General features: G+C 45.5%; 1 protein-coding gene across 4 annotated transcripts in view; it reads right to left on the bottom strand.

The window, feature by feature from the left end:
* Sema2a (Semaphorin 2a) overlaps positions 1 to 16,719 on the bottom strand; it is a 436,386-nt gene that overhangs the window by 40,613 nt on the left and 379,054 nt on the right. For all 4 annotated transcript variants that reach the window (XM_076893250.1, XM_076893249.1, XM_076893248.1 and 1 more), the window contains one exon: positions 4,053 to 4,140. In XM_076893250.1, coding sequence (XP_076749365.1) covers positions 4,053 to 4,140 — 88 coding nt within the window. The remainder of the gene's footprint in view (positions 1 to 4,052; positions 4,141 to 16,719) is intronic.

Here is a 16,719-nt window from a genome sequence, read left to right as displayed (position 1 = left end):
TAAAACAGTATCGCCCGGTCGAAATCGGTCGAAAGCGCGATACGCTTTCACGAAAGCGCGAGGGGGTCGGGCTCGGATTCGCGAGCGGCGCGAGCGTATTTTATCCGAGACCTTTTAATTAAACTACGCCCCGGCTGTCCGTAGGGCACGGGTCTGCCTTCCGTCTGAAATCGAGAGTCGCATCATTGAAACGGCGCGTTCTCCGGGATCATAGAGCTTAATCGTTTCGCGTCATTGGAAAAGGAATGTCCGGATCGTTTTCCTTTTGCGCGAGAATTCTTATCGGAATCCGATATTGCGGATGGCAGGGTCTGAGGGCTGGCGGTGGGGCGACGGGGGATGGGTTGGCTGCGTGCAGGTGGATAGGCGAAAAGAAACGAGAGAAACGGGGCCATGGAACGAAGCCAGAAAACAGGAAACGTTAAAATCGAACCTCCCTTGTCCTCTCGTCCTCGTCGGTTCTCTGTGGAAAATGCAATTTATCGTAAGTCGCGTTTTCTCTATTTTCCTTTTTCCCTTTCTCTACTACCGCCCCCTCTCGCCCTCGTGCTCCGTCCGTTTCATACGCTGGCACGCTCATCTCGTTACAGGAAACGAACGGAGTTACTTTAAAAGGTGGAGCAGGCGCATCTTACGCGCTTGTCATTTCTTACCTCCCGGTCGCCCCTTCATCCGATTTATTTCCACCGTCTCTAATCTCGTTTCCTCCACCCCAATTTAACTCGCGAGGAGCCACCCTCGGTCACGATGAGAGCCCCGCGTGTGTCTCGCGTCGCGCACGTACGATCCACGCTGCCACGTGTAATAAGCTCGCGGACGAGTTTCAACTTACACCCGAGATATTGTACCGCTCGCTTTTTGTTAAATTTAGTCTTTGTCCCGTTTCCCTGCCCTACATGCGAGTCTTGGCGCCGATACAGAGATCCGACGTGCAACACGACAGCAGCAAATGTCAATCTGTGTTCCGGATTTCGCTTAACATTTTGAGCAACTGTCAGCGACGCGACGAACTGATCGAGAAACGAATTACAAATGGTATAGGTGTACCTAATTATTCCGCAACAACATCGAACAATTATCAATACGCATTTCAATGACCGTGTGGCCCGTTGAATATCATTTGGTCGAAGGGAATTCATCGAGGGGGTAAATTTAATAGTTTGTTCATCGATGTGCTTTAGTATTCAATATCTATCGAATCTATCGGTTAGACTGAAATTACCTATTAGATTAACATGATGCTACTTTATCGAACATCGTTAGGATTAAAACTTCATTATACCGACTATTCAGCAAATTGACCACGCGCACATTGATAAATACGGCGAACACAAGCGAAACGAATTATCGTTACCAACGTGGTCCATAGTATACTGACGATTATGATTTCTATACCTAATCCCAACAAAATGTAGCATAAACTCGCTAAACTGGTTCTAATGGCAGCCACGAAGTAGCAATTCTTAGGGATTTATCGATCCACCATTGCAAATGTCTGAAATATGATGCGCATTTTTGTTCAACCCTTTCATTATTTCTGACGAGATATCAATAGTTCGTCAAAAACGTTAAACGATCGATATCGCATCGGAAGATATCTCAAGAGAAATTAAGGGTTAAGTGCGTAAAAAGAGTATGAATTTGCAGCTTTGAAAAGTTTCTGGCTGACCTCGTACTCTTTGATATGCACCCTTTATTCGCTGTTGCTAGCTAGGATGAATCATGCACAACGCAAACATATGATTTGCGGCACTGGAATCCAAACGTGTACTTTCCTTAAGGGTTGATCCGTTGCCTCTTGTATACGCGACATTTTATATTCATTTACCAATTACCATACACTTTGACCCGCTCAACGTTCTTTTTCCTCTTCATATCTACACGTTACATTTTCAATTAATTTCGCTAACGATGAAATAAGGAAAAAATTCTCTTCGACCTCATGAATATACAATATTAATTTTGGCAAACGTTGCGGTACATTTGCTAGATCAGATTCCTGCTATCTCACGAGTCACGACAACATTGTTTCCCCGAGCATAATTCACGGTGTAATTTTTCCAGTCGCGGTAAATATATCAGGCGACTCTCTTATTATCGTCCCGTACGAGAGTCTCTTTCCTCTGGTTTATGTAGCCAGATACGTCTGAACGAAACGTTGGCCCCCGAACTCTCTCCATCACCGGGGTCGCGTAGCATTTCGCTGGCATTTACGAAATTAAGAAGGGAGGCTCACAAAAGAAAACGCCAGTGAATGGCCGGCAGAAGCTAGTAACACGAGGGGGTAGGGAAAGGTTGGAACCGAATCAAGAAATAATACTTCTACGGTAACGATGCAACGTCCCCCTGTTACAATCTCTCCATCCACCTTCGAGGAACCAACCCCCTTTTTCGCTCCCCTGACGACCGACTCTGTTGCGAACGAGAAACGATAGCCTGTCGCTGGAGTATTGCGTTACCAGCATATATAACGCGATAGCGTACGAGATTTCTGTTCTCTTCGCTGAGAAATTGTTAAACTTCTAAGCTAACTAAAGTAAAATACTAATTTTATAATTAAAAACTAATCTCATAGATCGCAGAGCGTTCGTTAAGCGTAAAAATAATTTTACGCCTTGGTAACGGACAACCATGCTCCGATTCGCTCAATTGTAACGATTAATAGCAAGCGTTCTGTAAAAGATACCAAACGAATTTATTCCGCTCCTTCGTTCCGCCTTCCGACCGTTCCCGTCGTGCCCGGAAGGTTTCAGTAAATTACCTTTCTGCAAATTGAAACGTTTAGCAAACGAAACCTGGTCATCCCCCCCGGTGTACGGAGAGACGATCCACGGTACATAAACGCGGGTATATATTTCAGTGCTCGAGCTAAGAGTGCGTGCAAATACCGCGGAAAGAGCCAGATTACGGAAGGCAGCACGATCGCGTGGAAAAAGAGACGAATTCTAAACGAACCGGATTTTCATCTGATTTTAAAACCAGCGGCGAAATCTCATAGTTTGAATAAATTATAATTAGAGATATTAGGTTATTTTCATTAAAAAAAAAAATTCCATTCAAATAACGCGAAGCGCAGTACCATCCCCTAAGCGTCCATTTGCATTACGTTCGTGCGCGCGGGCGTCGTTAGGGTTAAACGAGCAAACTTCTCAATTTCGAGGGAAACAATCTAAACCAGCGCCGCAGGACACGCTCCACTCATTCGTCCACCCGTCTCAACCCCTATCAGCCATATCGAAATAGGAAAAAATCTCGCGTTACTCGGGGCCGAACGCACGAAACATTTCACGCGCGACCCAGTTACGCCGTCGAGCGGAACGTTACTTTTCATTTCAATCTCGAGCCCGAGGGACAAACAATGCCGAAATTGCGCGTCGATTCGATGCACGCACGCACGCACGCCAATACAAGGTCTCGAATGGAAAAAAAAAGAAATAAAATAAAATCCCTCCATCTATCGATGAACGTGCGCGCGAAGGGGTGGGCGCCAAGGGGTGCGACAATTCAGTGCAATCAGCGCGACGATAATTATCATCGCGAGATCCGGCGTGTATCGACGCCCGCTGTAATATACAGAGAGTATTTCAAAACACGGATTATCCGATGTTCGATGTCACCGAGAGATTTAATCAGTCGCCACGCTCCCTCCTCGTCTGACCGCTCCGCGCAGAATTTTAATCACGGGAATCATAAAAATCCAGTTTCGTGACATACACGCGCGCACATCTACCGTGCAAGTGCACACCCCTCCACTTTGTTCGACGAGCTTCGCTCCTGGCGCTTTTCACGACGAACGAAGCGCAACTTTTACCCACGGAGGGGGTGAATTTTCATCGTACGACATTTTATTACGCGAGGAAAAAGAATGGACCAAGGGTTGGGGTTGCAACTAGCCGACAGGGGGTGGAAAAAGTTGCGCATTCGAATGCGTCGCGTCACGTCTCTTCGAAATATCCATTAGTCATTCAAAACTAATTGACGACGAGATCAAAGTAACTAACGCGAGTCGCACGTGCGTCAATTTCGATCGACAGAGAATAAATGGTACTTACATGGCTCCAACGTACAACGCGTCCCGCTTACTGTCCAGGTACAGCGTCCTGTAGTACAGCATCCCGCAGCTGAATTCTCTCACGTGTTCTGCAAGTAAAAGGAAAAACGGAAATATTAATACAGCGACGCGGGGTGGGCATCGTGGAAATTTATTTCTGTTGCGTCCGTGCACGTCACCCGACGAATCGTTGGATTTTCATTACGACTTTTATAATAACGCTCGCTTCCCGTATTCTCCCCTTCGTTCGCGACGTCCTCCACCTTGTTCTCGTCTCTTTTCGTTCCCGCGTTCCTCGCGGTAAGCCGAGCAAAGCCAAGTAACGACTCGCGTCGTCATCAAGCTCGTTAGAATTACACGACACGTAACGCCTGACATTTCTCGTTCCATCGACGGGGCGGCGGTTTTATTGCGGAACGGGGACGATATGAACATCAGGAAGCAGCAAATGGACCTAAATTGGCAGGGACACGAGCGGGCGAAAATGAGAAATGCTCTCGTGTAAAACGTCTATTAAGCTTATCAAGCTTGAATGAGATTTGATGCGCGAGCTGCGGTTGAAGAAACGCCGGAAAGGCGGAAGATCACGCGGCACAGATTACAAATCTGACGATTTTCGAAATCACGCGATATCTTACGTGAAAAAATTGATATAATTGATTATTATACGAAATTTGAAACGATGCTAGAATTGTACAATATTTAGTTTCAACCAGATGGAAAAAAGTAAGACGAAGTATGCTGACACTTGAAAAGCGTAAGCATTATTTTTCAAGTGACCGAGATCCGATTTGTGGCCGTGGCTACAAAGAATTGCTTCTTTTCTTATTGTTGGATATTTCCTTCCTTTCTGTTTCAAAGGTAAAAGTATTACAAGACATTTGGTTCCGCCATTCTCCGCATCGTAAAATCGAGACAAATTTAATTCACGAGCACACGGTTGTACAGGAAGATGCACCGCGTAATAAAAATTTCACTATACCGTCGACAAAGGAGAGCCCCATTCGGTCTGAAGTATGGCTCACCTTTAGAACGCTCTTGACTAAAATTTTCAGCTACTGACGAATGTTAGATCACGAATCGAAGTGTCAAGCGAATTTATCGCCTCGAAACTCTCCGACACTTCGAATGCTACGTAAACTATATCGACAGTACTAAAACATCGCGCGATTTGCGATAAATAAAGATTTCTATTGCTTATTCTCTGTACGTACGCGTGAAATTTAAATAAATTCTGTACTCGACGATAGAAAGTCGCGAATTTGGTCCGAGTCTTAACGCCGAAAAATATCGCGACCCTAAAGGAAGCGTAGCATACGCAACGAATATAAATCGCGGGAATGGACCGCCACGCGAGAAGCGTCGAATTATACGATGCTAAAAAATTGGATTCATCACTTTGCTCTCGCCTTTTTATAAAGAAAAATATCCGTAGGTTGCGCGGGAGTGCGCGGCTATTTTTCACAACATTAAGTCAAGCCGGCAATCATTTAGGAGCGCGCACGATGCACACAGTCCTCCATGGTAAAAGTCGAAGGGATCGTTCTCGCGCCATCCTCGCTGCTCCCCTTCCCACCTGCCCCTCTATCACCTCGTGAAGAGAGAAAAAAAACCCACCCTTTTCACCCTCTATCTCGTCGGCCGACACTGATCTGCTTAACATATGAAAGAAAGCCGCCCTTTCCTAAATATACTCGTTCTCCACTCTAGACTAACAGAGCGCGAACAATACTATATTTTATGCGGTATCAGGAGGGGCTGACGTCTAGTGAAAGGGGTCCCCAACCGGCGTTGTTGCACAGACACACGCAGCGGCTTCTTTCTATATTTTCCTCTCTTTCGCCCGCGTGTTTACATCCAGCCCCGAACTATTCCGGTTGGCTCTTCGCTCGTTGCTATTCTTCGAGCACGAGCCCATGAATGAATGCAAAAACCTGATCGCCAGTTCTTTATCCCCGGACGAAACGGCGGAACGGCGAGGAGGCTGCGGCTTAAATGCGCGACCAACTCGACGCGATCCTCGTACTCGGTTCTTTGGTACCACGAAGAAGAACCTCTTTCTAGGCGAACAAATAAATTTGCCACGTTGATACTCATATTTTAATTGGTCGAGTGGTATTTTTAATCGAACGAACTCCAATCGATCGACATTCAAGCGATTCAAAGCGATTCTGGGATCAAAATAGTCAGACGTTGAGAAATTACAGTTCACATGATGTATCGAAGCATAATCAAGCATGAGAAAATGTACGATACGAAGTCTAACTGTTTAAAACTATACAGACAGCCTCAACATATTTCCTCCACAAAGTTAACTCAAAAAACATAGCTCTAGAAATTTCGAAAAAGCATCGAGAACGCAGCGGTTATTCCCAGTCAGGTTTCCAGAGCGCGGCAGATTTAATCTCGTTTTCATCATTCGCAACGACAGGCCGCCGGAAATCGTTTCATTTCAAGCGTGCCCTCAACACCAGGTGAATCGCTTCGGGTGATATTTACAAACGTTTTCGAAGATTAAACAAAAAATGTCGCGGTCTATCGCGTAAGGAAGGACACGACAGCCTTGTCCCTCGTCATCCGCCAGGACTACTTACGGCAGCCATTTTCTACAAGCTCCACGAAACGCTGCGAGTCCATCTTAAAATGATTAGATCGTAAGTCGAATGTTTTTAGACCGATTCTTAAATACGATTACGTAAAATTACGTGTTTAATTACGTAATTTCGTTTTCGCGAGTAGTTTGCGTTTGTGTTGTTCGTTTGACCCGTTAAGTGGAACAGTGTCCTCTTTGAGACGATAATCGAGCTGATATCAAGCGATAAGTGGTTAATTAATTCATTTTGTCCAAGACAAATATTATCTCCACATTCCTCTAAACCGATTTCCTTTTTGGTAGATTAGATGCACACGAATTATCGTCGAAGCATCGTAATAAAATTTACATCTCCATTTACTGGGTCAACGATTTCAAATTCCACTCGCGCTCGTTCCATTCGTATCGATAATTGTCATCACTGTTACATCGTCCGACTTTCATTGAAATAATGTGACAATCACTGCAGATTACAAGCCGGAATTTATCTCGATAATTCACGAGTCATCGCGAATCGATGAGAATTCGTTCCACGTTCGCAACGGTGACGATCAAAGGAATCAATCGTTCGAATTGCAGACAGAAAGACGAGCCCCGCGTAATTAGAACAGAAAATACTTGAATCCCAGTGCGATGACAAGTGATGACTGACCTATTCGCGAAGTACTTCACAGTGTGAGCGAGACTTTCGATGTGTTAACGAGGGTAAAAGTAAAATTCAGTCCAGTCGATGAGCGTATCGTCGCGAGACTCGAGTTTATTCGAATTGAAAAAGCCAGAAACGAAGATAAAGCTAGTTTTACACGCGGCTCTCGCAGGTATGGATCGTTTATGCTCGCGTATCCTCCATTCACGTTCGAGAAAGGAATTTCGAAAAGAACCGGGAAAGGTGAAATCGTGTAGATTTAAATTCGCGCGCGTGGATTCTCTACTTTTTTCCCCGCCGTTGACGCCGTGGAAAAGAGTCGAACCAGCGAATCAATTTTTTTTCCACGTTCGAGTGAGTTTAATAGTTCCGATCTTTTTTATATGCGCGAAATCATTCGACTATGAATATTCTCATATCGAGCTGGTTTTTTCCAGCGACCGTTCAATGTTGACGTTCTCTTCCTTTTTTTTTTGCGAACAAACATTTCGAAATTTTTGCGAAACAAAAATTTATCAGTACGAAGAACTATAATCCCGGCTGCCATAAGTCAACAAAGTTTTTAATAAAACCGCGCGGAGATGGTTTCCAGCGAAATCGTTATTAAACGCGTAACGTGGCTAATAAAATATAACCTAACGCGCGAAATTGTCCTCATTCGAGCCGCATTAACGATACCACGCGTCCGGTTGACTAATGGAGAGGAGTGCACCTTTCAGCGTGTACTTCAAGGTAATCAAACAAGACCTGAATCTTCAAAACACATACCAGTCGGTAATCGAGCGCGTAATTTGTCTCTCGAGCCGCGCATGTTAACCGTCCATTAGACAATTTGTTAGAAAGTCAGACACGTCGTCTCATAAATGCACGTTACACGTAGCGGGAACGCCACAACGAAAGTCTATCGACATTGCCCGCTCGGGTGGCGAGTAAAGAAATTACATGAGCGGACGTTTCGGGGTCGAAGGGAAGATAAAGTGTCCGCGTTTCAACGATACCATCTCTCGTGCGTCGGTGGTTAACGGAATGGAGCGGACCTTGTTTCTCATCGTCCCTTAACGAACGCGATCGCTCGAGGACCTCGCGAGGGCCGCGACAGCGAACGAATGGCGCGCAGGAACGAATCGGTTCAGGTAATTGAGAAATATCGCTTAAACGAATTAACACACTGCCGGAACCACCGAATTCAAACGGATAGCTTCCGGTCCCGGGGTCGTTTAACGTTATCTCGCCGCGTTAACAACCCCGCAGGAGCGATCTTATCGCCGCGCGATACCTGAGGGCACTTTTTCAACCATTCGAAGCCAATTTACACCGAATAATCCCGTCCACCGGTGTTTCCAAGGGTCCACCCTGCTTAATATACGACCCGTTGAAGTTTTTATTATTCTGTAAATTACTGGCCTCGCTATCGGGGACTTGTACAATTAAATTAGGGTGACTCCTTGCTTTTCACTTTCCCTTATCCGTTATTTTCATTATCGTTCCTTTTAATCGAGATTTTCTACCAATTCTAACGGTGTATTTTTCCAACTTCGATTCGTATAATTAATCTGTGTTCGCGCAGCGAACTTGTCAATGAATTTTGTAATAATCGACGAATGTGCGATTCGACGGATTCCGATTACACAGCCTCTTAAATGGTCACGGCAGCTTCGACAAGCAAGGCGCACGTAAATATTTGCCAATTAACGATTTACATTCTCCGCTTAGCGTATTATTGTCTAGATAAATACGCAAACAGCCAGCAACGTTTGCGCGTCGCTTTGCAAGAGAGAGAGTTAACAATCGTTTGAACGAGCAGCTTGTAAATAATTTTAATGGACACTTTCCATTAACAATCTTGATTTATCCACCACTGTCCATTGTCTCCTAAATTATCGGCCAGGGAAATCCAAACGGAACGCGCCTTCCTCTCGTTTATGCTCGAGATACTGAATTAAATTTACCGTGGAATTTGTTAGAAAAATTTATTGCGCGGCTTCAATATCGACGCGAGCGCTTGGTCATCGAAAAAATAGTTGTATTTACACAATTGCATGGAATTTATTGCACTATCTTGTAACAATAAAATCGTAAATCCACCGCGACGTCTTCGTGAAAGTTATATGTTTCTAAGATTTATGAGGAAACACGTTACCAAGCTATTCTTCGCGCGCAGTTGCTAAACTCGTTTCTACTATCTAAACACGTTACATAGTACAATAGACGATAGATTGATGATTCGACAGAGAAATGCTGAACTTCGAAAATTTACAAAACTTCAAAAACGCAGATAAACGAGCACAGTACCCTCTCATCCTCCGATTCATAAAACCGTACATTCAGGACAACCGAAACCTTCAGTCGTAGTTAAAAAACGAAGCAACTACTCACGCGACATTATTTATATCGCAACGAGCATCAAGCTGAACCACCCGTTCGCGATCTTAAAGTCTAATTTTACCATCAGGTTCGAAACTGACGAGTGTCCACTGATTTATGAACGAAATCACAGCGTCTAACAATAAGCCTGGTTGGTATCGGGGGTGTGTTAATCTTAGCACCGAGCGAAGACAAGCTCTACTGAATGGAAAACCAAAATAGAACCCCTGTCGCTGTCTCTTTGTCCTTTGACCGCGGGCGAAATTAATTTCCACACTCGTACGCGACTCGATGAATCGAAGCCCTGAACGACGCCAGCCAACCCCGCGGTAAAGTCGAGGAAAAGTCGAGCAACCCCCGGTCGGCAGCCGTGAAGATCAGCGAGGCGGGCAATTTTACGGCGCGTCGAAAATAGACGGGTTCGAGAGCGAAACGGAGGCCCTGGCAGTCGTGTCAACCGGTCGAACGAGCGGCAGGTGCGGGCATCATCTTCCATGCACGCCGGGCGATACGATTTTATTGCGGCAATAAAATCAGAATAACCCGCCGCGCCGCGGTTGCAATCGCTGACGAGTTGGAAAAACGAACCGCCGTATTTGCCAGCGAAAACGTTCGTTCCACCCCCTGGGGAATAGGCCCGATTTCGTACGTTTTTAACGCGTCCCACGTTTTCAACCATTTTATTTATACGCTGAATAGAATTAATCATTCGAAAATACAGGGAGCCGGCCGTGTTATTCCTTTTGAAAACAGTTACATTGAGCCGTTCAATGAAATATGCGAACACCGTGCAGCTTTGGTCAGTTTATTGTAAGTTCATTTTAAATCACCGATGGGGAAGTAAACTGTGCATCGACGTATTGTTCGAGAAGCTATTCCAAGCTGAGCGTAATGGGATATCTCTCGATTATTCGCGCGCCCATTGTTTCGTTACATTTTTAATATTCGTAGGCAACGTTTCGAGGAGCGATTTGAAAGGCTCCAAAGAGAAATCGAAAGGTTAAAAAATAATAAAATTCCGTCGAATTCGACAACCAAACCCGTGGCACCGCTGAGAAAAATCGACTCCCCGTAGCAAGTGAACAGGAACAACAGAGGACTTTCGCGAACTCTCATTTCTCCGCGTTTCGAACGACATTTCCGAACGCCTCATTTCTTCGCGAACCGTTTTAGAATAAGCGTTCACCGGGGAGTGCTTCGAGTTTAATAAATCGATTCGTGACCCCTCTAACGCGGCTCGAGTTACGGTTCGCGGTGATATTAAAATTGTTGGGGCGTTGCCCCTGCTAATAATCTCCTCGAATGGGTAACGATTTATTTTCTTAAAGCTCCAAGAAACAATTCACTTGGTCGTTCGATCGAAATTAAACGTTTCGCTACGATCGGTATATGCAACGATGTTTCTTTGCTCCAGCCATTACCACAAATCGCATAATTGAATGGTAATTTCAACTTTTATCGCTGGATATTAGCATATTTCGCATATTTCGCACGTTCTACGTAGCATTTGGTGACAAACTTACGGTGGAACGTTTCACTTTCTTCTCTTATAGACACTGCGATGCAACAAGAACGCGCACTTGTTAGTTCACTGATATTTCCCTTTATCAGGCAGCTGCGACCCTGCTCGCCTAATCTCCGTCGTCGAAAAAATTGAAACTAATGCTGCCTTGAAAGCGAGGGCACGTGGAAGCTCGCGAACAACCGATTCGCCAGGCCTGCGAGGCTTTCACGCAAGCTCGGTAGATCCCGGTTAAGCCCAGGCCAACGCGTATGGCGACGTGAACGGGCGTTCGCGATACCAGCCACGTCGTATACATCCGCACGCACCGTTTTGTCCTCATTGTGTACTTATACGTTCGGTACGTGTTCATAGAAGAGACGACGTCTTATCGGCACGCAGAGGCGTATCGCGTGCCACGTGCCGCACCAGTTCTTTCGCGCGAATTTTCATCCGCTTTCCGACGCGCGCAGAGCTTTTCACCAGTTGTCGAATACCTTCGTTACACCCTTGCCACATCTGTGCCATCGAATATTTTAATTCCGATATAAACAATATGCGTTATACGTTGCAATAGGCGCAGGAACAATAACCGAATAAATCTGACGACCAACAGAAATCAAAATGAAAGTATTAACAATGCCACGTATGTAACACTTTAATAACGTATCTCGTGTTCGTCGATACGGGATCGAATTATCAACCACGACAAAAGCTCTGAAATTGCTGCATTATTACATCTGCTCCCATCGTACGATACGCGTATTCATATTCAAACGAAGGATCGGAATTCGCAACACTCGTCACTATCTGCTATTAAAAAAAATGAACGCGATCCATAAACGGGATCATGATTGAAAATAAATCTCTGGATCCGTCACGGTAGACGATTAAGTGCATCGCTTATGGCGATGGATCCACCCTCGTGTTCTCTTATCAACGCCATCTTATCGCGAGCCGCAAGCGGATTTCGCGACACGTGCATCAAATCTAACCCTATTCGAACCCCCTTCCCATTCGTCTTCCTTCGAAACGCGAGGCCATAACGAAGCGCATTCGCGATTGAATAAAGTTAGCCGCCCCAACCCGGTCGCACAATGCCAGATTAGGTACGTGCCATCGTTCTTCTCTCTCTACTTTTTTTTTTCTTCTTTCAAGTTCGCCTGGCTTCGTTCCAGCCAGCACCCAGCATATGGCCACCGAAGATTACGAGGGTACAGCCACCACACCGTGTCCAATTTCCAACGTTATTATTATTTTAATCCCCCGAGTTCAGCAAGGTGTCCGACGTCTCGCACCTCGTATGAAAATCCGTTTCAAAGTGGAACGCTCGCGGCTGGGTAACAATTTGAATTTTTCAGATCAGACACGGACGCTCTGGAAGGAGCACTTTAAAACCGCGTGGTTCGTTCAACCCCCTGTGAATTACGATTGCCTGAGTTTTGTTAAGAAAAGAAATTCATGTGTCTCGAATTAGTTATTCGAAGTAGACTTTTTCGCTACCCCAGACAGTTAGTTTAATTTAAGTTTCTCTCGTTCGAACGTCGATCTTTTCTGTCTATCGTCGATTGGTAATTTATCTGAGACTAAACACCGCGCGATATCTTCTCGCTTTTATTGCCCTCCATCGGAATAAAATGACAGACACCGAGGAGAAGAGTCAGGGGGTAGTTCGCGCGAAGTTCAAATTAACTGAAATCGAGTGAATCGCAGGGTGAGCGATAAAAGATAAGGGGGACAGGGAAGTTTCGGCCTTCCGGTTATCGCGATCGTTCGCGTCCGAGTTCGCAAACGTTCACAGCGCTGCGACACTTCCTTCTGCAACGTGTGTTCGAGATCGTATCGGTGTAAATTATTCCGACGGCTCGAAGGCGTCGATTGAAAGTTTCTTACTGGGAACGTCGATTATCCCTTGCAACTCACCCCCACGTCCGACTTTCGATGGAATTCACTTTTGAATTCGACTAAGTATCGAAATTTCTTTCACGCCCATTCGAGTTGATTTTGTGGACTGGCATTGCTAGTAAATTTTCTCGAAAATTTCAACGCGAGTCCGTGCTTATAATTTTAGACCGCTTAAGTAAGTCGGACTCGAAAGTTCGAGGTTTGAAAATTGAATGAAGAGAACAACTCTAAATCTGATGGAATATTCAATTAACCGAATGGATGAACTGAAACACGAAAATAGAGTTCAAGAGTTGGAGACAAAAATTATTGATCAAATCGAGTAAATTGTGTCACTGACGAAAGAGAAGCGCGAGGCGTTCGATGATTTATCACGGAGGAAAGTACCATAGCGATTTTATCCCCTCCAGCAGTCCCAAATAGAATGTACACATTAATGAACAACCTCAAAGACGTAGGGCGGTCGCCATTCATATAAGCCGATTTAAATGGAACACCGTATCACTTTTTGATCGTAGATAGCTCGTCTCGTGAGAACTGGGCCTGCTGACGCTTCTCCAGGAGCTTTTATCCGGTTCGAACGGCGCTTCCTCCTTTCGCGTCCATCAGGAGTTCACGAGCGGGGGTTGGTCCGTCGGCCAGATGCGGATGCGTGCAACCCTCGACATCCTAGTTCACGCCTCTTCACGGAATTGACACGTTTCCAACTCAGCTACGCTGATTGCGGATCGCGTCGACCTCGACACGACAATACACTCTTCGAGAGGTGTATACACTACCCCCCTCGACGGGGGTGTAACCGAACTTTCGAGTGCTCCCGGCAAATCCTGTGACGTCGACCCTTTTTAAATTCGCTTTCGTTTAATGCGTCGAGGAAGTTTTTAATTGACGATGATTTACCGGTGCATGCATTTTTGGTTGCGCGCGGGAAAAGAATGGCGGTCGAAAGACGTTGTGCGGGACGGAGTTTGGCCGGGAAACGTGGAGTGCATTATTGAAATGCACGGCCTTCTCATTTCGGATCGTTCGAGTGTCTCCAATGAGAGGGAAAGTTTATTTGATTACGAATGTCTGGAACACTCGACGCGCAGGCGGAGCGTTCGTATCAAGAGGCGAATTATCGATCACGCTTCAAGTTTATGGGGACAATTTCATTACGCACGGACGACGAGGCTCGCTATTTTAATGATAATCGATATCGTGTTGGAAGTTTTACTTTGTAACGTCTAGCTAATAAAATCGTAGATACGTTTTTGCAAATCGTAACGATAACTGATCGTTATCGATAGTATTTGACAGAGATAGCGCTAAATCGAGCAGTCACATTGGTAATGTAAAAGAGAACCCAGCACCGATTATTTTCAAGGGTTCTTCGCCGATTCTAAGTCGAATTGACTTGTCTATGGGAGTCTTTCGAGTGGCTTGGAGGAAACTACCCCAGAGATCACACGTCGCTGGAATAAATCAAGATAAAGTAGCCTCCAAGGTATCCCTGTCCACGTAAATGACACGAAGGGCGAGAAGCGTTGAAAAGGAGACGCGCCATCACGCACAATGTCGAGAAGCGAGTACAGGGCCAGGGAAAATGTTCAAGAATCCTCGAGAGCTCGCGTGGACAGAGGCGTACCGATAATGTCGCGTTCATTTTCAACTCGTTTACCTATCTACGTAAAAAACCAACGATCGTTAGCTCTAGACGACTTGAGGCACGAAACAATGTATAAATCTATGTGATTAAAGAAAGAAAAGAGTAAAAAGGCATGGTCTGAGAAGAGGTGGAATGTTCAACAGTTGAAAAACAGATTACAGGCCTCCGTCGGTTCTAATAACAACGCTTTTATCGCGACATTGAATGAAATTATCGGTACTTAAAGCAGTGCCTTTAAACAGCGAGCGTTCTTAGCGACACGCGTCACCTGACCAAAAATACGAGGCCAACGTGCTCGTTTTTACTCGTTGCGCGGCAGGGGTGTTAGCCGCGACGAAAAAGTACGCGATTTCATGTTTGGCTTTTGACGGTGGCTTACTGCTGCGCCATTATTTGCTGGTCCATCGCTTATGGTCGGTGTAAAATAAAAAGAATAACAGGGTCCATTTTTCTGGATCATATTTACCACCGGCTATATAAAACGGACCAGGTTGCACTTTTGCTTTTTTCCAAAAATGGAAGTTAAAAGTTCATAAGTAACCATTTCAATTTGACGTGCGATAGACATTTCACCGTCCCGATACAATAATATTGTATAAGCGATAAATAAAATATTAGTCGAAGCGCCTACAAAAGAGAGTATCAACGAAGAAATCGGAAAGTTTAAGAGACGGAAGGCGGAAATCTCTCCAGATAGAGCGAAATTAAACAAGAGGAAAGAGAGGAAAAGTGAAAGGACGGAGAGAGCAGGCTGGCGGGGGGTTGGAAAGTGGTGAAAAAGAGAGAGCGGAACGGAGGGGAAAGCAGAGATGAAATGGGGCGAAGCGTGGCTGGTGCGCGGCGTACCGCCACGTCACTCCCTTCTCATTAATCAACCCCCTTCTACCCTTCTGCGCTCGGCTATCTTTCTCCCGCGCGCGGATCCACCGTTTTCTTTCCCGTCCTTTCTGTTGCATCCTTGTTTTCCCGCCGCTCGGTTACCCTGTCGTTATCCTACACGGACGGATTCGATTATTGGATATTTTAATCAACGTAATAGGCGCGCATCGCCGGGACACGCTTAGAGATTAATGGGCAACACCTTCTGAGCTGGTATCGCCTTGTTCTAGGTTCAAACGGCTGGATCTCGAAACCTGTAATCTACTACTTTTCATTAAAGTAGCGCGTAGTTTATGGTCCTTGCAACGTGTAACCACGCTGATGAGATTCGAGATACACTCGAGTCGTTTCATCTAGATAACGTACCACTTCTGTACGCTGGAAATTGAAACGGCAGCGAACAACACGAGTGACAGATTGCTCGAACATTTCGATCGCAAAATTATCCAATAAAATTCTAGTTAAATCGAGCTGTTACGAAAAAGTTCCCGTTGAACATTACTTGTATCAAGCGCACAGAACTGATAACGGTGCTAAGCAAGATCTCAATATGGGAACGTCGATTCCAGCTAATAGCCGGGCCAGTAAACGCACAAGCGCGCCTCTTGACAGCTTCCCAGGAGCAACTATTAACCAGTGGCCGATCCACTTACGGCAGCGCCTATTATAATTTTCAAGGGCCACGATACGTCAGACTTTCAATGGAGAATTGATCGAGGCCGGTTCTAGCCGAGCTGAAAAAGGCTTAATCAGTAATGCGATAGTCCCCTGCCAATAATTGGCTGACGCGTACACGAAGCGAGGGTCATTACGTAGCACAATGCATACTGTTTCAGAAACGAGGTCAGAGGTGTACAATTAGAGGCAGTGTCGAGCACGTTCTTGGCGAACTACGGCATCAAACAGCTGAGAAAGTTGCTCATTACATTTAGCCGAGGCTCGTAGACGGTCGCGTCTAACGTCGTCCATTCTGCTGCGCCGTTTGTGCGTTACTCTCGGACAACCTTCCCCCTAATGTCGAGTATCCCGTTGATGAGAGCCGACGATCGTAGCCGAGGCTGTACTTCGTCCCTTCGCGCTGAACGTTTCAGAGTTTCGAACGAACACGGAGTTAAGATCGTAATGCCCTATT

Source organism: Xylocopa sonorina, chromosome 3, assembly GCF_050948175.1.
Source record: "Xylocopa sonorina isolate GNS202 chromosome 3, iyXylSono1_principal, whole genome shotgun sequence".
NCBI lineage: Eukaryota > Metazoa > Arthropoda > Insecta > Hymenoptera > Apidae > Xylocopa > Xylocopa sonorina.
The sequence above is the reverse complement of the archived record's forward strand: the minus strand, read 5'-3'. Positions and strand labels throughout refer to the sequence as shown.